Genomic DNA, 24,492 nt, shown 5'->3' on the forward strand with positions numbered 1-24,492 from the left:
GAAGAGGGAATGCCCATATATATACATAGGTACAACCAATTACCAAACAAAGGTTGTACAATCAACTGATTGTGTTGCTAAACCAGCCTACACTAGGCTTTATGTCAGTCATTTATTTATTTTTCAGATTGCAATCCTTGTTTATGGGGGAGTTGAAAATAATGGTTATGCTGGAATTGATAATATCAAGCTTCGCAATTCAGGTATATTAATGTTCGCAGTAATGATTTTTATTTCAATAAAATTAGGTGTCTTATTCTTTGGGGATGATGTAATGAATAATAAATTTGGATACCAAAACCCAAATAAGACTTTGGATACCAGTTTTTGCAGTACAAAAAATTCTATTAATTAACTTTCAGTAATAGATAATTAGAGGATTAAATATTTTTTAACCTAATCATTTACATTCAATTGGTATAAATTAGTTTTAGGAAAACAAGGACAATTATGTTGTTTGGCGAGGAGGGGGGGTTAAAATTTTGTAAAGTAAAGTTACTTTTGCTAGGTCACTTTTTTGAAACCTTAAGTTTTAATGATACGTTAAGAAATAAAAGCTGCCAACTTTTAAAATTCTTTTTTAGGGTCATTCTGTACTTGCATAACAAGTCTTAATAAACAATAATATGAAACATTTCCTAAATAGCTTTTATTTAAGCAATCTAGTTTCTAAATTCTTGTATGGACAGACGGCCGGCTATACCCTATTGCAAAAAAACTATTATCAAATTAGACCAATTCCCTAATGATATCATTAGTTATTTGATACATTTATATTCAGTTACTAACTGATTTTTCCACTTAAACCTTTCTTCACCATTTCTTTTGTATTTTTGTTATTAGCCAACCATTCTTGAAATATGTCTATAAAAAGACAAGCAGTTGAATCCCGGCGCTATATTTAAAAATATAAGTTTGATGTATGACTGTTTTTTAGAAAAAAATATCTATTTCCAATGTCTTCATTATATATTAGATTTTCCTTATTTTCTTTGTTAAAATATTAAAATTTACGTAATTCTATTTAGAAGAGTGTACACTAATACCAGAGTATGCTAAACCTGGAGGAAGTACAACAAATAATCCAGATACTACTCCAAGCAGTGACTTCCAGGTAAGAATAATAGCTGGAATCTTATGTCAAATCTGGAGGCATTCTTACTTCATAATACTCCACGTAGGAAACTCAAGGTATAAATAGTAGCTGGAATCAAGCTGGATTGATATTCTTAACCCGTAGGAAATATCACCAACGATCCAAGATACTACTCCAATAAGTAACTCCCAGGTTTAAATGATAACTGGATTTATATGATAAAAACCTGTAGGGAATATCACAAACAATATAGATAGTGCACCCATCAGTAGCATAGGTATAAAAAATCATACCCCAAAATTGAGGCAGTGCAAATGATGATAGTTCCTCTAATGGTAACATCCAGATATCATAAATAAAAAATAACATCTTGAGTTTTATGAAGTATATTTTATGTCTAGATTTGAACCATTAACCTACAGATTTTATCCAAAAGTTATAAGTAAATTTAATCTAGGATTGCACATTTGAAAATGACCTATGTGGTTGGATATCACCAACAGAACCATCTTGGTCTCGGGTCAATGTGAAACAGCTGGAAGAAGAGAACAAACCTGTTCCTGGCGGTAAAGATGACGGTAATGCATTAGTTTTACTAGATTATAAGGAGAAAACAAGGCTGACAACACCTATAAGTAGCGAAGCCTAATAATTACGAATGGATATCAGCAGTCTCACATTAGAAAACATTAAACTTGATAATCACAAAACCTTTTAATCAGGAAAACTTAAAAATCTAGGAATCGATTTGGCACCGCAATTAATAGAAAAATCTTAATGAAACTATGCAAAAATTTGTAGAATTTGAACTTATTTTTCAAAATTTCAGCCGTCTATCTTGATTAGGAGCCGAAAACATAACGTTTCTCTCTTAGCGTTACTTTGAACGTATTTTTCAAAATTTCAGCCATCTATCTTGATTAGGAGCCGAGAAAATTACGTTTCCCCCTTAGCGTTACGGATGAACGGACAGACAAAGTGAATTATAGAGTAGCTTAGCTACTTTAAAAATGTATAATTTAATGTGGAGGAAATAGAAAAAGGACAATATACAGCAGTTTAATATCTAGTGTTAAAACTTGAAAGGAAGAAGTAACATATATTAATATTAATATATTGACGGTTATTTCTCTGTATTTCCTGGTTTATATTGTCAATTTCAGGCAATTGTAAGTGCTTAAATACCCAAAGATAATCCTATTCCAAGGGTAATATCAGATTAGAAAAATTTAACAAAAAATGGAAATAATATATTATCTTTTGTGCACATACATTTTGCTTAATAAATAATGTCTATTCCAAACCAATTGTCAAAATCGCCAAAAGTTTTCTTCGATTTCGTAGTAATATAGATGTTAATATTCATTCAAAATTAATGCCTAAATCCCAATTGTGAACAATTAATATTTTTATCTTTTTTATTTAGGTTACTTCATGTATGCTGACGGGACGACAGGTGAACCTGGACAAACCATTCTCCTGGAGACTCAATTCCTTGGTTCTGCAGTTTCTACCTGTATGCTCTTCTATTTTAACATATTTGTAAGTTTAAGATTTAAATCTGTTATTTTTGGGAAGCACAGTTATAATTTCCAGACAAAGGTTTTGCAATTAAAAGATTTGTTGGTATGCTAGGACAAAAAGAGCTTTTTAACTATAATATATTCTACTAAAAAGGCTGACAACATCCAAAAGTAGCGATTTAAAAAAAAAAACATCGATTGATAAGCTGTCCAAGTGAATCACGGGGTAAATGTTCAAATGTCTTTTAAAAGAGGAAGAAAAGACTAGAAAATGGCATGATTTGAGAATGATAGAAAATCATAAAACATCCATAAAAATGCATGAACTGCAGAACTTGGAAAAGTGACTAAAAGCAACAATCAATCCAAAGTAACAACCGAGAAAATTACATTTTTTCCATAGCTTTACTGACATACAGGCGGACAGTCAAAGTTAATTAGAGAGTAGCTTCGTTACTAATACTCTACTAATAAGGGTTGGTTGTGGATTGTTCAAAAATTTGGTGTGCAGTTGTATTAGAATCATGGGAATCATTACGACTAATTGCTGATACTGAAAAAAATTTGTATATTTAGCATGATGGAGGCTTCAAATCTATGAGTATCAAAACTTTGAGCCATGATGGGGATGAGGAATTACTCTGGCAACTTTCAGATTACAGCCATGCTAGCAATGACAAGTGGGACATGGCTCAAATATTCATTAGTGCCCCTAAGGTTGGTATATCCCTATAATAAAGTAACATAATGTTTGTCTGTCCGTTTATATCGAAGGATCACGCTAATCGCTGAAACGATATGGTGCTCTTTTACAGGGTACCACCGCCCTTCCAAGAGAAATCCCCCCCAAAAATAAACGATTATATAGCTAATAACATAATTAACCCAATTTCCCTAGATGAGAAAATAAACATCGAGGATGCATTATTAATTGACCTTGCTAAAAATAATTAATTTTGTTGATTTTTAGATTGTTATTGAAGCAGTTAAAGGAGATAAGAAGAATGGTTATGTAGCTCTTGATGATCTCTTATTTAATCCTAAAATTCAGTCAGACATTTGTACTCTTTACCCCCCAGAAGCTGAACCAGGACATACTACTCCAGGTAATTTGTCACATATATGTATTTACAATATACATACATATATGTATTTATTAAATAAACCTCTAGTGATCTTAAGGGATAAGACAATAGACAATAAATTGATGTTTATCTCCAGCAATTATAAACAATTAGAATAAAATTGTTGGTTGAAAAGTATTAACTCTACTAGCTTGGAACCAGCCAATCACAATTCTATAAAAATACCTACCCAACAGTTTGAGCCAACTAATTTGTAAGTTCATAAGTATATTAACTAATGCAATAAAATTTTAGAAAAGATTACAATTATTTATAGTAGGGGTTTGTAATAATGCAAAGACCGCATTTAAGATTTGTTTTACGAAATTAAGCATAAAATATTTGTGTTGCCATTTCTTTTTAGCTGTGGGTTATATTTCCGGTTGGTGTTTTCGCCCCAAGTAAATGACTTTAAACCAAATATGAATTTGTTTTGTTGACAGATGTTCACACAACCCCAACACCATCAAAAGGACTTTCAGATTGTAACTTTGCACAGGTAATATTTTCACTTTTTTGTGAATCTTTTTTCTTGAAGGGTATTTCCAAAATGTTAACTTGGATGTTGATTAATTGATTAAATAGTTTCTTTATTTTTTCCCAATGTCGCCATGTAGAAGGTTTAAAAATTTGTTTAAAGACACTAAGCTCAGCTTAAAAGCCCATATTGACTTGAACCTTTGCCTGTACGTATTGTAACTGACAAATTTGAGCCAAACCATGGAGATTTTTTTTAATGAGCATTCAATAGATCAGTTTATTTTGATTATTCAAATTATGAATTATTTAGGACACATGTGACTGGAGTGTAGAATCCATAGATGACAAGTTTAGATTTAGTATCACAGGAACTGAGACGGCAGAAGGACCACATGACATGCATCAAGATGCTAATGATGGTAATCTTATTCACTTCAATGATTAATTACTTTTTAAAAACTAATTTTTTCCTAATTAATTAAAAACCTAAAATGACTTTTTTTATTCATAAAAGCTTCTATTTTTTGTTAATATTTAATACACAGAAGTCTTGGAATAGTGTCAATTTTCATAATTCTCTAATTCATATGATTTTGTATAATTTTTTGTTCTATTAAAAGACATTTAAAGCATTTACCAAACAAGGATGACAACATCCATAAAAGCGAAGCTCTGAAACGGTAGGACAAACGGACATTAAGACTTGTATAATGTCTGAACTGAATAATCAGAATGCGAATGTATAAGAGTGAAAGCAAAATTGGAAGTAAATTTGTTGAAAAACTGCTTGATACAGGATAATGTTTATAGACATACTTACATTTTTAGGATTATAGAGTTGCTTCGCTTATAATATTGTACTTTGTTGTCCCAGGAATCAGTATACTAAAAATCAGATAAATCGGATAATCCTAACATGCCTAAATTAACGAAAAATGATATTTAAAAAAGTAAAAAATCAACATGTTTAAAATGGACGTACGGACATTTTGGTAATGATTATAGAGTTGCTACGCTTTCTAAATCGTACCTAACTACTAAAGAAATCACCATGCAAAATTTGAAATCGATAGGACAATTCTAACATGTCTAAATTAACGAAAAAAGCTATCCGTTACGGACGGACGAACGGACCGACCCTAATTATAGAAAAGCTTCGCTTTAAAAAATAGAATCAATCTTCAGATGATGTCATGCTTACAATTAAAATAGCCTGAGTTTAAAAAGATACTTTTTCAGAACATTTTGCACTTGCATCAGCATTTAACTCTCCAGAAAACCACGAAACCTCCCTGATCAGCAAATTCTTTACAAATACAAATGTTGAATATACTTGTATGCACTTCTGGTTCAATATCATGGTAAGCACGATCAAGTACATTAATAATAGCAAAGTTTTGAAACTAATATTTAATTTTATTAGTAGTCTAATCAATCAAGAACGTTCAAGCTCTTTATTCCGGGGTAAATTCTAAGTATTTTGGGAGGGTAGGGGTTATTTTCTCCCCAATTAAAAAAAATGCCTACACCCCCCCATGGACGTCCTTGCAACCAATGAATCTACCAGCAGAATAACTAACAATGAGCTAAAATATGGGTTGTAGTAAAGTCTTTTCTATGACAAACACAAAATATAACTATCAGAAAATTTATATAATTAAAGCACTTAGTTTCTTAATATCTAATTTTGTTAAGCTATTACCAATTATTTTAGTCCAAAGACTCCACCATATATGAGGCTGGTGTGTTCCTTTCCAACTTTGAAGGCATCCGTCATCCAGTTTGGTACTACCAGGCTGGCAGACAGACAGAAGAACAGGAACAGTGGACTGTGGGTATTGTGCCAATTCCTCCAGTAGAAAATTATCAGGTATTTGTATGTGGTTTATTTCTATTTTCAAATCTATTACAAAGATTTTAAGTTAATTCAATAATTTAAAATTTATTTTAATGCAAGGTAAAACCAAAAATAGTTTAAGGATCGGGGGGGGGGGGGGGCAGTTTACCCCCAACTTTTCAATCTTGTCTTAATAAGAAAAAGTAAAGGAAAATTTTTGGAGTGGTCATTATTTTTTAGTGGCAATTTCTCGTAGGAGGGTGATAGTGCCCTCCCTTAAAATAGTTAGAAACCTTACCAGGATCTATGAGAAGCTACACTGAAAGGAGAATCTTTAGCTAGATCCTTTGGTAAACAAACACAGACAGATAGATATAGATCCTGTTACTTTTATATAAGAATTCTTCATTTATTGTTAGTTTGACTTTATTAACGCATTTGATAATTTAATAATTGCAAAATATATAATCAATTGCTTTTAGTCCATAATTTATACCTTGTTTAGTTATTGTTTACAGTATTGTCTGGGAGTCACAATGAGGGCTACATTGCAGTGGATGATTTCATGTTCTTTGACGGGGAGCCTGACTGTTATGTGCAACCTGCCTGGGCAGATCCCTCTGGGGAGCCATCAACTACTCCCCAACCAGGATCTTCAACTACACCCTCACCTGAACAAGGTAGGTGGAAAATATCATTTATTTAAATGATATCACACTTTTAAAACATAACTTATAGACCAAAGAGTTAGGGGATTGACTGACGGACACACAGGGTGAAGGAAAAGTATTTGTTTCTTTTATACTTTCTCTTCACCCTGTGTGTTCGTCAGTCAATCCCCTAACTCTTTGGTCTATAAGTTATGTTTTAAAAGTCTAAACATTTAAAAATATGTGAAATGTTTTTTTACATAAGTATATTCTTGATTCATTTACATTGAACGTCTGCTCTTTAATTCACTTAGTCCTTCATTTTTTTGTGCTTCTCTGCTTATGGATGTTGTAATACTTGCTCTTCAAGTTGTAGTGATTTTAGATACATTAATATTATTTATTAAGAATAATTTTGACTTAAACTCCCCACTTCATTTATTTATACATTTACACAACATTTTAGGTATAAGTTGCCTATTTGACAAAGACTTCTGTAACCTGGAGGTGACTGGTATGGATAACACGTTCAAGTTTGCTATTGAGAGAGGAACTAATTTTGATAATATGAATGATGGTCCTACCCTTGATCATAATCAAGACCCCCAGGAATGTGATGTGTAATTTTTTTTTCCAGATACCAAAAATAGAAGCATCTTATAGTGCCAAATGAAAAATGACGTAATTTAATACAAATGACCAATGATAGGCTAGTAAACATTTTACCTTAGGTCAGTATAATGTATACTGGCCTTTCACTTGTACTGGTCACTTGTATTTATTGTAAAACATCATTTTTATTAGGCACTATGAATGCAAAACTTTTAATACTTAGCATCCTGTATCCATCATTTGGATGATAACATTTTGATCTTAAAGATTAAAGACTGTTAATCTATATTTGCAAACTTTTCTTGTAAAGTAGAGAAGGACATGATTTATATACATTGAACTTCAAAGAGAAACCTTTTCTATAAAAAAAATTCTTTTAAAAATGAAAGTAACTCATTCACAAATCTTGAAGGCTGGATTTGCATATGTAAATGCTGAACTAAGCGACAAACCTGGCATTGTTACAGAAATAGCTATTCCTATGCTGAATGGTAAAGAACATGAGATACAGTGTCTGCATTTTTGGTATTCAATAAAGGTATGTATTACTTGCCGCCTGTCTATCTATCTATACATCTGTGCTATGCTGGATGGTAAAGGATATGATCTAGAGTCTAAATCTTTAAATTCTATTAAGGCATATGTTCTTTTGTGTTACGCTATTAACACAAGTTTGAAACACGAAATTTCCCAATTTTTTGGTTTTTAACCACTTAAACTCTTTGTAATAATTTTTCTTAGATATACGCTCTTTGTTTTGCGAATTTTTATTATGATATAGAAAATATTATTCTGGATTACCAATTCAGTTATATATTTGAATAATCCCTATTTCTAAAAAAGATTAATTTAGGGGAACACCCTGTACCTACAAATAAAATTTTACAGTTTTAACAATCTTTCTATTTAGCATGATGGAGGTATTGGAAAGATAGCTGTTGTACAACAAGATGAATCGAAAGAGGATGGACCAGGTTAGACATTTAGTTATCCAATTTATATCATCCAATATGTTTTACATCTAGGTAATCCTATTTGAAACATATTTTATCTATTTTTCAACATATGCATACATAACTTTTATGTGATATCACATAAATTTATAACCAAATTGGCAACACATTAAGTTTTTTTTATTCCAAAATTCAAATTCTATTTATCAAAAGACGACATTTTGAAGGAAAGATAACTCTAGATTGATCTAATTTTCTATATCTATCTATTTAACTAGAAATCATAGAGATATTATGGGAGATCTCTAGCTCTATGCACGAAGAGGATATGTGGAACGAAGGACAGATGGAAGTCAGAGCACATCTATTTGAAGATGTTGTTCAAAACTATACAGTACGTATTTTTCATAAACTCTTTTTGTCATATAATTAATATATCTTGTAGATGTCTATAGTGCCCTATGAAAATGGGGATAGATATCACTGCTTTTCGCCTACCTATTCTATTGACGTCAGGAAATATCCTATACACAATCTGTTTTCTAGAGGTTTTCCCCCTTTCCTTTCTCTTTTCCTCTACTATGACATCAATAGAATAGGTAGGCCAAAAGCTGTGACATCTATCCCCATTTTCCTAGGTCACTAAAAACAGCACATTAAATCATACTACTTTTGACAACATTTAGATTAATGATGAAATTATCTATATTCATAATCTCATTTCAGAGAGGTTTTATATAAGTCTAGGGCATGTTTTGTATATATTTTGTTAAAAATTTAATAATTCCTTATTGGCTAGTTCTTACAATGATAAAAAAGTTCGATTTTATGAACAATATCCTTTAACTGATATAGTTCCATTTTTTGTGATCTAGGTGAGATGGGTGGCACAAAGTGGTAGCTCTCGGGTAGGATGGGCGGCTATTGATGACTTTACCATGATAAGATCTGAAGATTGTGAGTACATGCCAAGGGAAGCGCTTCCATCGTCTACACAAGCTCCTCCAACAAATACTCCTCCAAATGAAAGTAAGAATTTTGTTTATGTTACAACTTCTGATATTTATCTGAGTTGTAGATAAAAATTGTTATCTAAATTCCAGCTACAAAAGACAGATTTTCATAAGTGAAAATTTTATAAACAGAAAGAAAAATGAACCTTAAATGATTCTTGTCCCCAAAATTTTCTAATAACTCCCATCTATCAAAGATGTAATTTTTGATTTATAATTTCCGGGGGGAGACAGGTGGAATCAAATTATTGTCTCTTGCCTCCATCCATATTTTAAACAATAAAAATACAGAGATATTATACCTTTACATAGGTTCAATTAAATAAAATATTTACATTATTACTTCCAGATTTTCATATTTATAGAGAAAATGTATGAAAGAAATTTTTAACATTTCCAAAATACTAGGACTTTTTAAACATTGTCATAAGAAATATTGTCTTAGAATTTTTTTAAACAAAAACAGTACTTTTTTTGTGTTTACAATTAGATTTATTTTAGATTTTGCATGTGACTTTGAACAAAATGATTGCGGGTTTGCATCTGATTTTAAAAGAAAACAGGTTGGTTTTCATCAGAGCTCGGTACGGTAGCAACACATCAGTTACCTGTAAACTGAATGGCAACCGACGTTTAATTACTTTTAATTCAAAGTTGAAATTGACGCTTATTAATTCCAAAATTTATATTTGACAAAATCCATATCATTAGATGAATAACAGAATTATTCAAAACTACGTTTTAATACTAAGAACATAGTTGTGCTTCATTTGTTCTTACAAAAAAAAACAGTAAGAAAGCATAACGCTTAGATTGTATCAATTCACGAAATGAGCCTTTATAAAATTTTTCAAAGAGATCAGATGATTCTTTCATTTCTTAAAAATAACTATGCTATAAATTTACAAGTTATGAATGTTTTAGGCGAAAGAAGTGGAAGATATTTATGTGGATCACAATGAAAATCCAGAAGGCTATATTATGGTGGCCAACATTGATGGTAATTTTATATTTTTAGTGGAGCATCTACTCTACACACCACTTATGGCATCCTGTATTTTCCTCTGTTGGTCAGTCTGAAACATCTTTGCACATGTTTCACATATCTTTACACCCTGTCCTTTTAAAAAAAAAGTTGAGTTTAAATTTCGAAAATGAAGATAATTAAAGTCCCTCCACAGATTATGACGTCATACGATAGAATAGCCAATGAGAGGCCAGTATACACTGTAATTGACCAATGGTAAAATTTATGCTGGCCTCTTATTGGTTATTCTATCGTATGACGTCATAATCTGTGGAGGGACTTTAATCATCTTCGTCGAAAATCCACAAAAAAAGGTTAGTTTAGGTTTTAACTTATGCGTAAAGAATTTTAATGCTACATATAGGGACTTAGGGACAAACGGCCCGAACAGCCTAGGTTGCACACAATCTATACCGAAACAACTTGACCTACAGATAATCTTGAATATATAAAACAAAGAACTGCAGGGGATACTGTTGCTAGAAATAAAGAGGAATACATTTTTTTAGCATAATTATTTACGTTAGTTGTGAGCTAACTGTGTATTAAGTCTTGAATTTTTTAAATGGCTATTTTTAAGCCCTTTTTTACCGGCTTTTAAAATTCATTAAGCTAAGCGACCAGCTGCATGATAGTAAACAGTCATTATGGCATAAAAGATACCATCCTTTGTATATTTGACTTCATTTATATTTTTTTGCATTTCTTTTCAGGTGTCAACCAAGCTGGAGCCTTCATGAAGAGTCCAGAATTTAAGGGAACAGAACATTTCATTGAGTGCTTCAATTTCTGGTTTTTTATTGATAGCTTTCACCAGGTTAATATTATTAAACTAAAGTACTGGTAAGATTAACGCTGTAAAGATATTTTAACGCAAAATAAAAGAAAATAATTTTCGGATCGAGTTTTAATTGTAGATTCTTTTAAATCTGTTACTGGTAAGTTCTAAGTGTTTGGCATAACCTATTTTTCTTTATTGTTGTTATTTTTAAACTTTATTTTTATTTTTAAACAATCTCATATTGCTGTTTGAGCTAATTTTAGAATTTTATTTTTAGCAAAGCTTTCATGAAAATGGAATAACAAATGTCAAAGAATAAGCAATTATATACGATATAATTATGAAAGCAAAGTTGTTGCCAAACTGAAAATAAAAAATAAAAACCTAACACTTAGTTAAAAATAATTTCTTCAGCAAGAAAACTAATGTTGAAACTTTATTTTTTATTCAGAATGATAACCAAGAAGTATTTGGAGTAGCAGTTGTTCATGAAAATGAAACTAACACGTAATTATTTATTTTTTTCGTTACCCTTTTTTATATCTTTTTTACAGTCATATGTATATTTGATAACAATAAGTTATTTTGTCTCTGGTGGACAGATTTATTTGTAACATTCTGATATAGCGAGACAAAGTGTCTCAAAAACCAGCCAAGTGACGTCATAAAAATAAGGTATATGAGAGGAGAAGTGTTAAAGAAAGCTCTTAAAAAGATATGTTTAATCCCTCATTCTTATGACGTTACATGGCTGATTTTTTAGACACATTGTCCCGCTACCTTCTGATCTAAGAAAGAGAGAGAGAGAGAGAGAGAGAGAGTTTGTTATTTAGAAAGAAAGAGAGTGTATGAAAAAGAGATAAAGAAAGAGAGAGAAAGATAATTAATGATGTATGAGAAACAAAGATAAAAGAGACGAACTAAAGCATTAGAAGGAGGAAGAGACAGGAACGAAAACTTATAGAGTAGATTCCATACTAAAATGTCCAATAAACTGGGTAATAAGTAAACTTATCATGAATTATATTTGGTAGAGTTGAATGGACGTACCAAAGTAACACTGAAGGCTCGTGGATAGAGGGACAGGTAAGAATTATATAATAAGATTCTTTCTGTATTGTAGCTATTCTAAAACTAGAACTACGCCTTATTTCCAAGGCGAGGTCTCGAAGCATACATTGATGTGTACACAAAACTTGAAGTTCAGCTTTTTTTTTGCTGAAACCGAAATTAATGCACATTTTTTATTCAGATAAAAATGAATCACATTTATTGTCCTATAAAAGAATTAATGCTTTAATAAGGTATCAATTGACTTTTTTAGCATACCAAAAAATTCCTTGATGAACGAACGGATGGAGTGTGATGTAAAAAGGTCATTAAATTTTCACAAAAATTTAAATCAAAGGTAGAGGGGTCTCATTTTTAAATAACTGTATAAAAAGACAGACAGACAGAGTGAGTGATAGCTGATATCCTATGAATGAAATTATGAATCAATACAGGTTGAATTACGTGCCTGGAGCCACGAAGATGGCAGCTATGAGAACTGGAAACTGCTCATCCTTCTAGCGGATCTAGGAGATCAAAAAGTTATGGTCGCTGTTGATGATTTTACTTTCAGGCAAGTTTTTTATTCCAAGAAAAAAACCTTCACATTATAGTGTTTATCTACATTTGAAACTTGTTTGAAATTTCAAAGAACTAGAATGACAATATCAATAAAAGCAAAGCTCCGAAACGGTAGTATAAACGAACATTAACGCTTGTAGAGTGTCAGAACTGAATAAGCAGAATATAAATAAAAAAGTCTAAACAAAATTATAAGTAAATTTGTTGCAAAACTGCTTAAATATAGAATACTGATAAAGTAGTTTTTAGGACAATTCATACATTTCTAAATTAACGAAAAGAGCTAACCGTTACGGACCAACGTACGGACTCTAATTATAGAAAAGCTTCGCTTTTAAAAATTTTATTAATTTTTATTGTACAGGAGAACGGACACTTGTGGAATGTTACCAATCATAACAACTACTCCAAGTCAGCCAGGTAAAATCTCAATTAACCATTAACGGTCGGGCAAAAACTGCTTGACTTTTTAAGTGTGGGTATGACACATAACTGAGAGTTGGAAGGGCACAGGATGCCAGCAAACCTGGCAGGGTCATCCAGGTAAAGAGCAAAAATATTTTTTTACTTAGACAAAGCATTTTATCTTACCAAAATACTAAAATATCCTCTAGTAGTACATCCTCATATGAAATACAGGTGTTCAAGTCAATTTCAGATTCCAGGTATGATCCTGCAGGTCCTGATCCTCCAGGTCTCCAGAAATCTTTAAAAGGCTCCTGTGGCCGCAATTTTGACTTAGAGACTTTAAATTTTAAACTTAAGCTTTTCTTACATGTCTACATAATGTATTAAAATTTCATAAAGATCCGCCACCGGCTGCGACCGCTGAAATTTATATTTTGATATTTCAATTATAAAATTTACACAAAGATAAACATTTTCTGCAAAAAAAATTTTCTTCTAGCTTCAAAAATAAAAAAAATTAAAGCCGTTTGAAATTTTTAAGTAAAAAAGGACCTAAAAACAAAGGTTGTTAAATAAAAGGGTGAAGGAAGCGAAAATTGACTTTGACTTACTTTAGGTCGGAAAATCATCATAACACAGGGGACTTGCACAAAAAAAATTAGCCCTCTAGCTTAAATAGGAACTGAGATAATATGGGGGGGCGTTGAACGCCCCCCCCCCCTGACTGATTAAGGTGCGGCAAGGGGCCCGACTGTTAAGGGTTAAAGCTAATTTAATTTAATCATATACTATTAGTATTGTAATTTGAGCACCTTACTACAATTTTGATATGCTGAAAAAATGGTATAAAAAGTCATAGTAAAAAAATCGTCAAAGCTGTAAGCGTAATTTTTTATATTTTAGAATAGTTATATAATTGCATTGGCGTTCCTGCAAAAAGTTAGGTATTATCTGAAAGCCTGACAATTCCATATTTGAAACTGTGAAATTTGAATCCTAGTGTGTTTAAGAACAGGGATAAGGGATGGGAAACGTAGGAAAATATTATTTCAGGCCTATTTCAAGCCTAGGCCTATTTCTAGCCTAATAAACCAGTTTTGGGATGGCGCAGTGCTTCGTATAAAACGCTAATAAAAAAGCTGTGTGTGTGTGTGTGTAGATAAAGTATAGAATCAAATTCAGGTAGCTAGTTTAAAGTAAAAAACATAACTTTTTATAAACCTATATATTAATGGCTTTTGTTAGAATAAAGTTTTTTCTCTCCCAAAATTTTTTTCTCTTTTACTTTGGTAATTTGAACTGTCAGAAAGCTATCGTTGGGTTTCCCTCAGACAGATTTTAGTTTGTATTATTTGCATTTTTATTAATGAGTAAAAATTTTATTTGAAAATTTCATTGCTAATTAAAATTCAAAATAAATAAATTAATATGCACTTGGGTAAAATTCTATCAAGTATTCTTTGGATACTATTAAGTAGTGATATATTTGTACTGTGTTGTATTGTGTATTGTACATATATTAGGGTTAAAGTGTTGTATCAATTCCGTATTAGATTTTTAAAATTCAAAATACAACATCTAATTTATAAACTACCAAATGAAAATTCGTAGCTACCTCCTTTCCAAAAAATAATCCCGTTATTTTGGTTTTTTCTATATGGCCCTTTTTTAATGTTTAACTCTAAGCAGATTAAATAATTAAGCTAATGTGATCTAACACCATTTATATTTATTTTTTAGTAGCAGAAGAAATCATTATTTTTTCTAGAATTGTCTGCTTTTAAAATTTTCGCCAATAGGTGATTGGTTGTTAAAAACAGACCGATTCTTATTGGTTTAGAGCTATAGCTACTTGGGAGCGTCCGCCAGTTTGATAGTAATTTGTAATAGTTGCAATATCCCTTTAGAATCTAGGCCGGGACCTAATTAATGGCCAGGTTTCCTATCCCTTATCCCTGGTTTAAGAATAATATTATAAAACATCTCCAAATTTAAGTTTAAAGTTCTATTTTCATACTGAAACACTTTCAATAATGTCTATAATTTTTTAATGTTCATTTGTCAGGCTATCTGAATTTTCAGGTTTGATTTTATGGATGTTACCATCCTTGTAGAGCTATAGCATTAAATTAAGTATCATGTATTTTTAGACACAACTTCTGGTGGTTCCTGTTTCTTTCAATGTATTGATGGTAGTGGTTGTATTGAAGAGGTAGTACGCAGTTACTTTAATAAGATGTTTATAGGCTGATGAGGGGAGAGGGGGATTTTTGATTTTTAAAAAGATAACCAAGTCTTAAAATAAGGATGTTGTATAAAAATTCATCTACATCATCAATAAGTTTTTTAACCAACCAATCAAAATATATTAAAAGTACCTGAAGTTTTTGTTTTATGTAATGAAATAACGTATTCAATGTAACAGATTACAAACAATTATTAGTGTGTAGTAACTAACCTTATTACTAATACAGCAAACAAGTTTTGAAGTACTGGAAAGTCTTATCTGTGACGTCATAAAAATACGTCTAAATACATCTCTTTTTTAGAAGTTTCCTTTACCACTTCATCTCTCATCGCTCCATTTTAGATGTATTTTTATATTTTAGTATAAAGTTTGTGATTTCTACAAAGACTGTGCTGATGCTTCTGATGAAAAGGTAAACTAAAATTAAACAAGAATTACAACTTTTTTTTATAAGCGAAGCTCAGAATATAAAAACTTTATTTAATAAAGTAAACAGTTGCTATGCAATCAGAATAGGTTCAGACTCGTGCAAGGTTTGAAGTCAGCAAGGCGATTCAATAATGCCTACATTAGCGATGAGATTTATCTGTTACAAATGAACTACCTCTAATTTAGCAAGGTCTTTTTCAATGTTGTCATAACTAAAAAATAAACTTTTGCAATTATGTATATAGCATTTTTCCTGTAATATAAGTATCTTAAGGTACAAGGGTATTTTCCTGACATCCCTTCCCCTCACACAAAAGCAATTTGTAGATATTTATACTTTTTATTTATTTCCAGACCTGTCCTAAAGAATACAATTTTGCTGATTGTATGGTTCAAGTTGGGAGCGCGGATTGTGGATTCCAAGAGGATCCAAAGGATCGTCTGGATTGGGTCGTAGCTTCAGGTAGGTTTTACATATTGTTCCAGGTTAAAAAAAAATTGAAGCATAAAAAAGAGGTATAAAATGGCATGTTTTTAAAGTAAAAAACAGTTGGCTTAGTAAAAGAGACACATTTTTGAAAAAAAATTTAAAGGGGGTGGGTTAGCGTCGCTTTGTCTATATATATATAAATTCAAATTCCATAAATCTAATCTAAATAAAGTTTTTCTATTTGTTAGATGCTGACACTGAGAACACGCCATTCCCCATCTACGGGACAGACAAGTTCCTGTGGATCAAACAGAATGATGATTCAGATGTTGAAACCAGTACCGCTAGGGTTCACAGCCATGAATATAAAAACTCTAACGCTTACTGTACTTTGAGGTAATTCTTGTTGAATATAATACCAACCCCTGCCCTTTATTTTTAAAATAAATTGAAAAGTTCTTACGTCTTACTCAGGAGGCCCTAACACTGTATGGCCTGTAACTTGCCATTACCCAATAAAACCTAACTTGACCTAAAGTAAGAAACAAACAAAGAAAACGATACTTAAAATTAAAATAATTAATATTTTAGGTTTTTCTACTCACTGCAAGGAGACGTAGGGGATACCAAAATCAAAACTGGAATCCATCTGCTAGGAACTGGTGTGGACCTGTCCCTGGATTATTTGCCAGATCCTTCAGATGATGGAAAGTGGGAGGAGAGAAGTGTCCAGATTGGTAGAAGAACGGATAGGTTTCAGGTGAGTTAGATATACTTTTGAAAAATTACCGTTTGGTCGGTAATGCTTAACTATTGTGAAATTATAGACAAATCAACATAAATAGGAACAATCAAAGTGACTAAAAGAAATATATAAAATAAACGAAATTGAAATGTACATTATAATAGACAAACACACATAGATAGACATACATTTATGTAAACGGACACACAGACACCATCAAACGGAAGGCAACAAGATACATACATTAACAAAAATAGGGATCTTTAGGGATAAGACAATAAACGATGAATTGATATACATCCCCCATAATGAGAAATAAAGTTTTTTATGATGAAAGTTTTAACCAATCAAGATATCATATAAGTACCTAAAGTTGTTGAGCCAGTGAATGAGAGAACGTGGTAATAAAACTTTGTGTAATAGTGTATGTAATTGATAATAAAAATATCCCCTGCCACCCTGAAAAATATAGCAGACTTTTACCTAGTGGAATATATATTTAGCCAATTAGACATACATGCAATCAAACGAATCAGTAGACAAGCTAATAGATAGATATACAGACAGATTTAGTAACAATAGACAATTGTAGACTGCAGGACAAGAGAATAACACATTTTGAAATAACATTAAGATAGAAATATGATACACACAAACGTTTTAACATGCAGATATTACTTGTACTGACAGATAGAAAGACAAACAGATTGACAGACCAACATATTTACACAATAAAGTCACATAGAGATGAACATAAATGTACAAACTATTATATTTTGAATTATTTTTGTATTTAGTTATTGTTCAAGAAGGACGAATCTGATAGTTATTTTGCCGCGGGTGTAGCTATTGATAACCTTGAACTAGAAGGATGTGACATGGCTAGACCTCAGGAAAACATTTTTTTATCATCTTGATTATGATATGTTTTATGTAGACCAGAAATAAAACATTAACCCGCGACCTTGGCTCAACACGTAGTGCATCCGCTCGTCGCGCGACATAAATAGGCGCAGATCATTATCATTCACAGTTAGGACTTTACAGAAAAAGGTCGTGCAATCAAAGGGTTGATTGTCTGTTATCAATATTTGTTTCTAAAATATAGCTTTGAATTTTAAAGAAAAATCTTTGTACAAATTATTGCCAACCTATATAATTTTGACAACAATGTGTTATACAATATCTTTATGTATAAATTAACTTAAAATATTATAAAATTGTTTTCATATCAGGATACCTGTCCGCCTGAACTTCCTTTCCATTGTGCAAATCAGGTAATAGCCAGCTGTGACCAACATCTGGATTAATATAAAAAAATTGTTAAGGTTTCGTGATTTAAGCGTTTTTGTCTTAGTTGTAATTGGACGACTTTAATATGACCACAATTTTCATTTTTATTTATTGTGCACGTTGGCTATTTCTTTAAAACCCGTGTACAAATTTTACCGAGAAATTTGAAATCAAATAAATTCTTAAAAACCCTATTATCGCTTAATAATTGATACTAATGATGATTGGAAGTCTTTGCTGTAGGGGTTAGAAACACGAAAAAATGTAGAATCTGATGGGATATAAACAAAAACTTATCTACGATAAGGCTATATTATAACACAACTAGCGGCTTTACTCATAGAGGCCTTTAAATAATAGATATTATTGCAGGGATCGGAAGCCTCACGTAAGCCGCGTGTAAGCCTCAGTGAAATCGTGATTTTATCACAATAAAATTCAGCTGGATGTATAAAACGGCTCTTTAGCAGACAATCCTTCTTTCTGAAATTTTTTTTTCTGCTCACAAGCAGGTTTAAAACTGAGGCTTATGCGCGGCTTACGTGAGGCTTCCGATCCCTGTATTATTGTCTGTTATTTAACCTCTTTAGTATTAAAGTCCACACTTAAAATAATTATAACAAGAAAAAAGACGATTAATTGCTTCAGAGCATATTTTAAAAATATATTCAAAGTTTTGAGTATTTCATGTAAAACATAAAAAATAATTATACGTAGTTTGATTAGCCTATTATATTATATATATTAGTTAAACTTATTAGCACAAAAAAAAACATGGATGTTTAAAAAAGAAAAAGTGTCATATTTATCAAGAACTAGCGGCTTCGCCCCTAGCCTCTAGGGGCTGTGCCCCAAGAGGTTTGATCAACCTATTTTTGTTTCATCTAAATTCAAAAAGAAAAATCAAAAAAAGTTTGGGGGGAGGATTTTTTTTTTTTTTTTTTTGGGGGGGGGGGGGTAGTCGCCCCCCCTTTTTAAATTTTAGTTTTAAAAGGAAATTTTTTTTTTGGGGGGGGGTATATTTCATTTTTAGAGGGGGTTGGGCCTGGGGGACGGCGTGTCCCACCCCCCAAGAAAATAGCTTAAAAAGTAGGTATATTTCCTGAATAGTAGAGCCCAATCGGTTCAGTGGTTACTGAGATATTAAGCTTCAGACAGACAGACGGACAGACATCGTACTACTTTGTATTATAGATAGAATATGTAAAATAAAAAAAGAAAATCATTAAATTTTTTAACAAAATAAGATTTTATGTCTTTTGAAGCAAGAACGATGGAAAATTAGACATACGCACAAAACTTTGTATAGGCTAGATTTACACAGGCTAAAGGAATCTTCAGAGGAAATGTAAGCTGTCTATCTTAAATAGCAGCCAAAAAATTACATTTACTGACAGTCGGACCGGAAAGACGACGTAAATTATAGAGTATCTTCGCTACTAACAAAGTGACAAATGAAAATAAAGCACTGAAGGAAAAGATGTAAAGATACCGCATTGCTGTAGTTCTTATAGTATCTAACTACAAAGATAATCACAATATACAACTATGCTTCTACAAAGATAATTTGAATTCATGGCACTAACAGGCGTAACTACTCTATAATTTTGTATGTCTGTCTTTTTGTCTGTCTTGGAGAAATACGTTTTTCAATGCTCCTATTTAAATTTAATGTGAAGATGAGCCAATGAGCACCCAATAAATGATTAAGTTGACTATGCAATACTATAAAAAAAACCGGTAATTTTATAAAAAGGTTTCATAATTCCTATTTCTCTCTCGCTGATCACACGGACAATCCATCAATTTGTCTTATTATCAATGACTTTTTTATGCTTCTCCATTTATAGGTTTCGTCATCCTTGTTATAATTTTTTTTTCTAAAACACAAATAATATCTTTTACAGTTGTGTAAAATTAATACCCCAATAAATAGTAATACCCAAATCACAGATATGCTAAATCTTAACAAATAATTGCGGAAAACAAACTTCATATACGTACGGATAGGCTCTTGTTATGAAATAGCTGCGCTATAAGAGGAATCCAGGGATATAAAACCCTAATTGCCATTATGTATAACCTTGGGTAACACCATAGATCAGGAAAGAATAATCAAAAACTTTATTTAAATAATATTTAGGTTTTTTTTACATTTTATTCCTTTCAACGTGAAATACTCTCCCCGCCAGCCATCTCGGAAACTATTAGAGATAGGAAGCGAAGTTATTATTAAAATTCAGGAAGATTTGAATTAATTAATTATGCTTTGTGTTTGAATTGTATTTCTAAGTTAAACTTACTGAGTCGAATTCACAAAAAATGGGTGAATACATATCCAAGCTTAGCTAATGTGTATCCAAACTGATGCATACCAATGCAACTTAATACAGTTTAGGATTTCTTCTTCTATGCAAAACCTTATTCCATTTTAACAATGGAAAAAAGAAGTAAAACACAGAGAATCAAAAATCTTAATTGCAAAGAATATTTTGAATTAAGGATATGAGCCTGTAAACTCGACAGAACCTCATTTAAAACGGAATGCTTGTTTGAAATACCTATGCTTTAAAGCTTTATTGTCACTGGATGTTTTAGTCTTTGAGTTCTTATTACTTGGCTTGGCTTTAGCAGTACCTAATAATAGATACGTTGTTCTTTTTGTCAATAATTCACATTTGACAAATATGATATATTATAATCCACAACAAGCCATAAACTTAACCTTAGTTTAAATAGTTTATTTTTGAAAGAATAGTTATTTCTCGCATCGTATTATAAACGGCTTTCCGCGGATATAGAATGTACAATTATAAGATTAAAACTAGTTTTTTTTAGCCCCGAGATGCCGAAGCACGGGCTAAAAAAACTGGTTTTAATCTTATGATTGTACATTTCTATATTCGTAGAAAACTGGATATAATACGATGCTAGACATAGTTTTTTCGTATTCATGAGAACCGGTTCCTATCCACCGGATTCGAATGAATACGAGAAAACGTTTTCTTGGACCCTACTCTAAAAAATCAAAAATTAAATTTTTTTTAATGCACTTAAATTTAATCTAAACATCCCAATTAATTTGCTAGTGACACATTATTTACTCTAATCCACCCCCCCCCTCACACTCTCAGTCTTGCTTGACAGGAATATTTATTACACCCATTAAATTAGGTTCGGTTTCCGATATTCAATCCAAAGGATGAGATATGCAAATTTTAGATATACTGTCTTTCGGATACATGCTTTTTTGCAAAGTAGATAAAATGCGAATTAAATGGATTTTTTATAAGATATAAATAAAAAAAAAAACAATATTTATGCATGAGCATGTAATAATTAAAGCTGTATCATTAATATCCTAATATATAAAATAGTAGATTTTTGTTGGTATTAAGCTCTCTTTTTTGTCTTTCCATCCATAAGTCTGTCCTTCCATAACGCTATGGGGAATATTAAATTTTATCGGCTGCTATACAAGACAGGATTACCTTTACCAATGAGCATCCAGTATATAATTTCCCCCCACAAATTTATTTTCGATTTAAACATCTGCTCTCTAAAAATCAACTTGTCCGTATTTCCATCCATGATGTTTTGTGCTTCGCTACTTATGGATGTTGTCATCCAAGTTTTGATAACTCTCAAAGTTTTTCGAGAAAGTGGAGGGGGAGGGTGAATAGAGAGTTCCGCCCCTCTAAAATAGGAATATTCAGGAGCCAATTAGAATAGAGTTATATTCTATATACATTTAAGGTTTGTATTGAAGCAGATAGGAGATGTGATTTAACGGATGACTGTGGAGATATGAACGATGAAGCAGTTGATTGTCAGGTAAACATAGAAAGGCAAACAGGTAAACAGGCACAAATCATGATAATTAACATTTAGACTTTCATTAAAGGTTAGGGGGGATAATTATCGTTTTCTTTGTGATAATTAATTTTTGGGTTAATGAAGTTATTAAAAGCTACACTAACCAGATAACTTCATTATACTGGGAAATATTTTTTTTTAGAAATACACATTTGTTACCTTTGAAGATGGAACCGGACCCTTCCTGGTACAGGACACAACACCGACCTGGGCAGTGGGTAGGTGCTTTCCCTTTAAGTGTCGAGTCGAGCACAGAAACTCCTTTCTCCATATTTTTAAAAATAAATTGAAAATACGAGAGACAGAACAGTTTTGTGTTCGTTTATGTTTTACTTCATGTCAGGTTAGGTTACATTGGCTACAGGTTTGCCTTTCAGGGTGTGGACCCCCACAGTGGAAAACATTTAGAGAAAAAATCTACTCCCTTTCTTATCAAAGGGAGTTTGGGTGAGGCTTTTTGAGAAATGCGCCATATTTTTAGAAGGGAAAAAATATTTATATTTCAAACCGTTACTTGTCGAGTAGACTGTAAAAGATCCTCCTAATGTTTGTTTATTTAAACTACAACGTATGACAGTTTAATGCTCCCTTTTCATTTATTTTTGAAAGGCGAAAGTTTAAGGAATTAATACCAAAGAAAATTGTATCTAAAAATTAAATTTTAATTACTTAATAATCTATTTTTGTAAATAAAAATTTAGCTTATAAAACAAAAGAGGTAAAAATTTAATCTAATTTAGGAACAGGAGAGATAAGCAACCTGATTCCCTTATTTGATCATACATCTTTCAACTACACCGGACACTACATGTATGTAGACACTCATTATGGAGAACAAAAAACTGTTGAATTAGGTAAAGTAATGATTGTAGGTAAGCTACACTGCAAGTCATATGTTGGATGCTCTTATTGATCACAACTATACCTGACTAGTGGTAAAGATTCAGCAAATTATTCAACTAAGATTGCAAAAAAATATTTATAACTAGTTTTGAAATGTAACCTAATGGAAGTGGGTATGAAGGGAAGGGGGTAGCATTGTTTTTCATAATCCTGTTCACTTGTCCCTGCAGTAGTACAAACTATAAGAAACAAAAATTAAATTGGATTATTTTTGAGGTATCTCTTTTTTTGGAATGCTTATATGTTATTTTTCTTATCATACTCATAGCAGTCAAACGACTAAGAGGAACACCAAATATAACTAATAAAAAACATAATTAAAAAAAATAATCAAAATAAGGTATTACCAAATACTTTTAAAATTAATTGATGTCAAACTCAGTTTAATTAAGAACAAACTATAAAATCTGTTTTTGAAATTTCATATTACTTTTAATTGCAGCTACTGAGAAGTTTTCCAAGAGTGTTGCTGATTATCCGTGTGCTGTAACTTTCTACACACATATCCTTGGAGATAATATTGCTACACTTAAAGTTATTTTAAGGTAATTTTTCTATGTCCAACCCATGCAGCCCCTATATTTGTTGTTTCGTGTAGGTCAACAAGGTAAAAGCTCCCTTTTTCTTTTTTCATTAATGCTATTTTAGATTTTACTCATAAATTTAAAAACCTTCAATTATACATTGGCCTTACTTTTATGGATTATGATTAATTTAATAATTCTTATTTTTCGCTTCTTATCATCAAACACTATTATGAAGTCAAACTGTATAAAAATACATATTAAGTTCATTTAATTCGTTTATATAAAATTTGAAAATAGTTTGCTGATAATATTATTAGGGGCAATGAAGGAGAAGGCCTTGAGCTAACCCAAATTCAAGGAGCTATGGAAAATAAATGGATGAGAAACCGTATTGAAATAGTGAACTCTACGTATCTGGATGAGTACAGCCTTGTTTTCCAAGTTACCGTGGGTCCGGAGTTCACTGGAAATGTTGCTGTTGATGACGTAGTCTTCAGTCCAGAATGTAGGTAAGACCTAAATACAGGGTAGCCATTGTTAACTGTTTGTATTAGTAGAAGCGCTGTAAAGTGTCATGCATGATGTCTAAAAAATACGTCTTAATTCATCTCTTTTTTTACTTTCCCACTTCTCCTCGCATCCCTCCTTTTAAGACGTATTTTTAGGACGTCACATATGTCACTTTTCAGCGCTTCGTATTAGTAGAAAATAACTTTGTCTGTCTGTGCGTCTGTAGCAAAGCTATATATGCAAAAACAGAAGCAATTTTTTATATTGTTTTACATCTTTTTATTAAAGTTCTTAAATTGTTAACGTTAAGATTTTCCTTGGAAAACCTTCTCATTAGATAAAATAATTTTAATAATATAAATAATTTCTAATTATCTCGGTTTTTTTTCACGTTC

General features: G+C 31.6%; 1 protein-coding gene across 1 annotated transcript in view; it reads left to right on the top strand.

Moving 5' to 3' along the window:
- Window positions 1–24,492, top strand: part of LOC145312556 (MAM and LDL-receptor class A domain-containing protein 2-like) — a 61,572-nt gene that overhangs the window by 34,479 nt on the left and 2,601 nt on the right. Inside the window, exons 52-86 of the mRNA XM_080151811.1 lie at window positions 128–203; window positions 1,029–1,114; window positions 1,554–1,674; window positions 2,523–2,638; window positions 3,196–3,336; window positions 3,590–3,725; window positions 4,187–4,242; window positions 4,534–4,642; window positions 5,463–5,584; window positions 5,938–6,093; window positions 6,566–6,740; window positions 7,177–7,317; window positions 7,733–7,860; window positions 8,233–8,296; window positions 8,554–8,669; window positions 9,151–9,304; window positions 9,790–9,851; window positions 10,213–10,288; window positions 11,029–11,132; window positions 11,548–11,603; window positions 12,131–12,182; window positions 12,602–12,720; window positions 13,093–13,148; window positions 15,287–15,348; window positions 15,746–15,796; window positions 16,168–16,276; window positions 16,492–16,639; window positions 16,835–17,003; window positions 17,786–17,877; window positions 18,220–18,265; window positions 22,038–22,115; window positions 22,300–22,375; window positions 22,898–23,011; window positions 23,503–23,605; window positions 23,905–24,096. Of these exons, the coding sequence (XP_080007937.1) occupies window positions 128–203; window positions 1,029–1,114; window positions 1,554–1,674; window positions 2,523–2,638; window positions 3,196–3,336; window positions 3,590–3,725; window positions 4,187–4,242; window positions 4,534–4,642; window positions 5,463–5,584; window positions 5,938–6,093; window positions 6,566–6,740; window positions 7,177–7,317; window positions 7,733–7,860; window positions 8,233–8,296; window positions 8,554–8,669; window positions 9,151–9,304; window positions 9,790–9,851; window positions 10,213–10,288; window positions 11,029–11,132; window positions 11,548–11,603; window positions 12,131–12,182; window positions 12,602–12,720; window positions 13,093–13,148; window positions 15,287–15,348; window positions 15,746–15,796; window positions 16,168–16,276; window positions 16,492–16,639; window positions 16,835–17,003; window positions 17,786–17,877; window positions 18,220–18,265; window positions 22,038–22,115; window positions 22,300–22,375; window positions 22,898–23,011; window positions 23,503–23,605; window positions 23,905–24,096 (3,662 nt within the window). The remainder of the gene's footprint in view (window positions 1–127; window positions 204–1,028; window positions 1,115–1,553; window positions 1,675–2,522; window positions 2,639–3,195; window positions 3,337–3,589; window positions 3,726–4,186; window positions 4,243–4,533; window positions 4,643–5,462; window positions 5,585–5,937; window positions 6,094–6,565; window positions 6,741–7,176; window positions 7,318–7,732; window positions 7,861–8,232; window positions 8,297–8,553; window positions 8,670–9,150; window positions 9,305–9,789; window positions 9,852–10,212; window positions 10,289–11,028; window positions 11,133–11,547; window positions 11,604–12,130; window positions 12,183–12,601; window positions 12,721–13,092; window positions 13,149–15,286; window positions 15,349–15,745; window positions 15,797–16,167; window positions 16,277–16,491; window positions 16,640–16,834; window positions 17,004–17,785; window positions 17,878–18,219; window positions 18,266–22,037; window positions 22,116–22,299; window positions 22,376–22,897; window positions 23,012–23,502; window positions 23,606–23,904; window positions 24,097–24,492) is intronic.

This window comes from Acartia tonsa, chromosome 2 (assembly GCF_053477335.1).
Source record: "Acartia tonsa isolate MP-2025a chromosome 2, ASM5347733v1, whole genome shotgun sequence".
NCBI lineage: Eukaryota > Metazoa > Arthropoda > Copepoda > Calanoida > Acartiidae > Acartia > Acartia tonsa.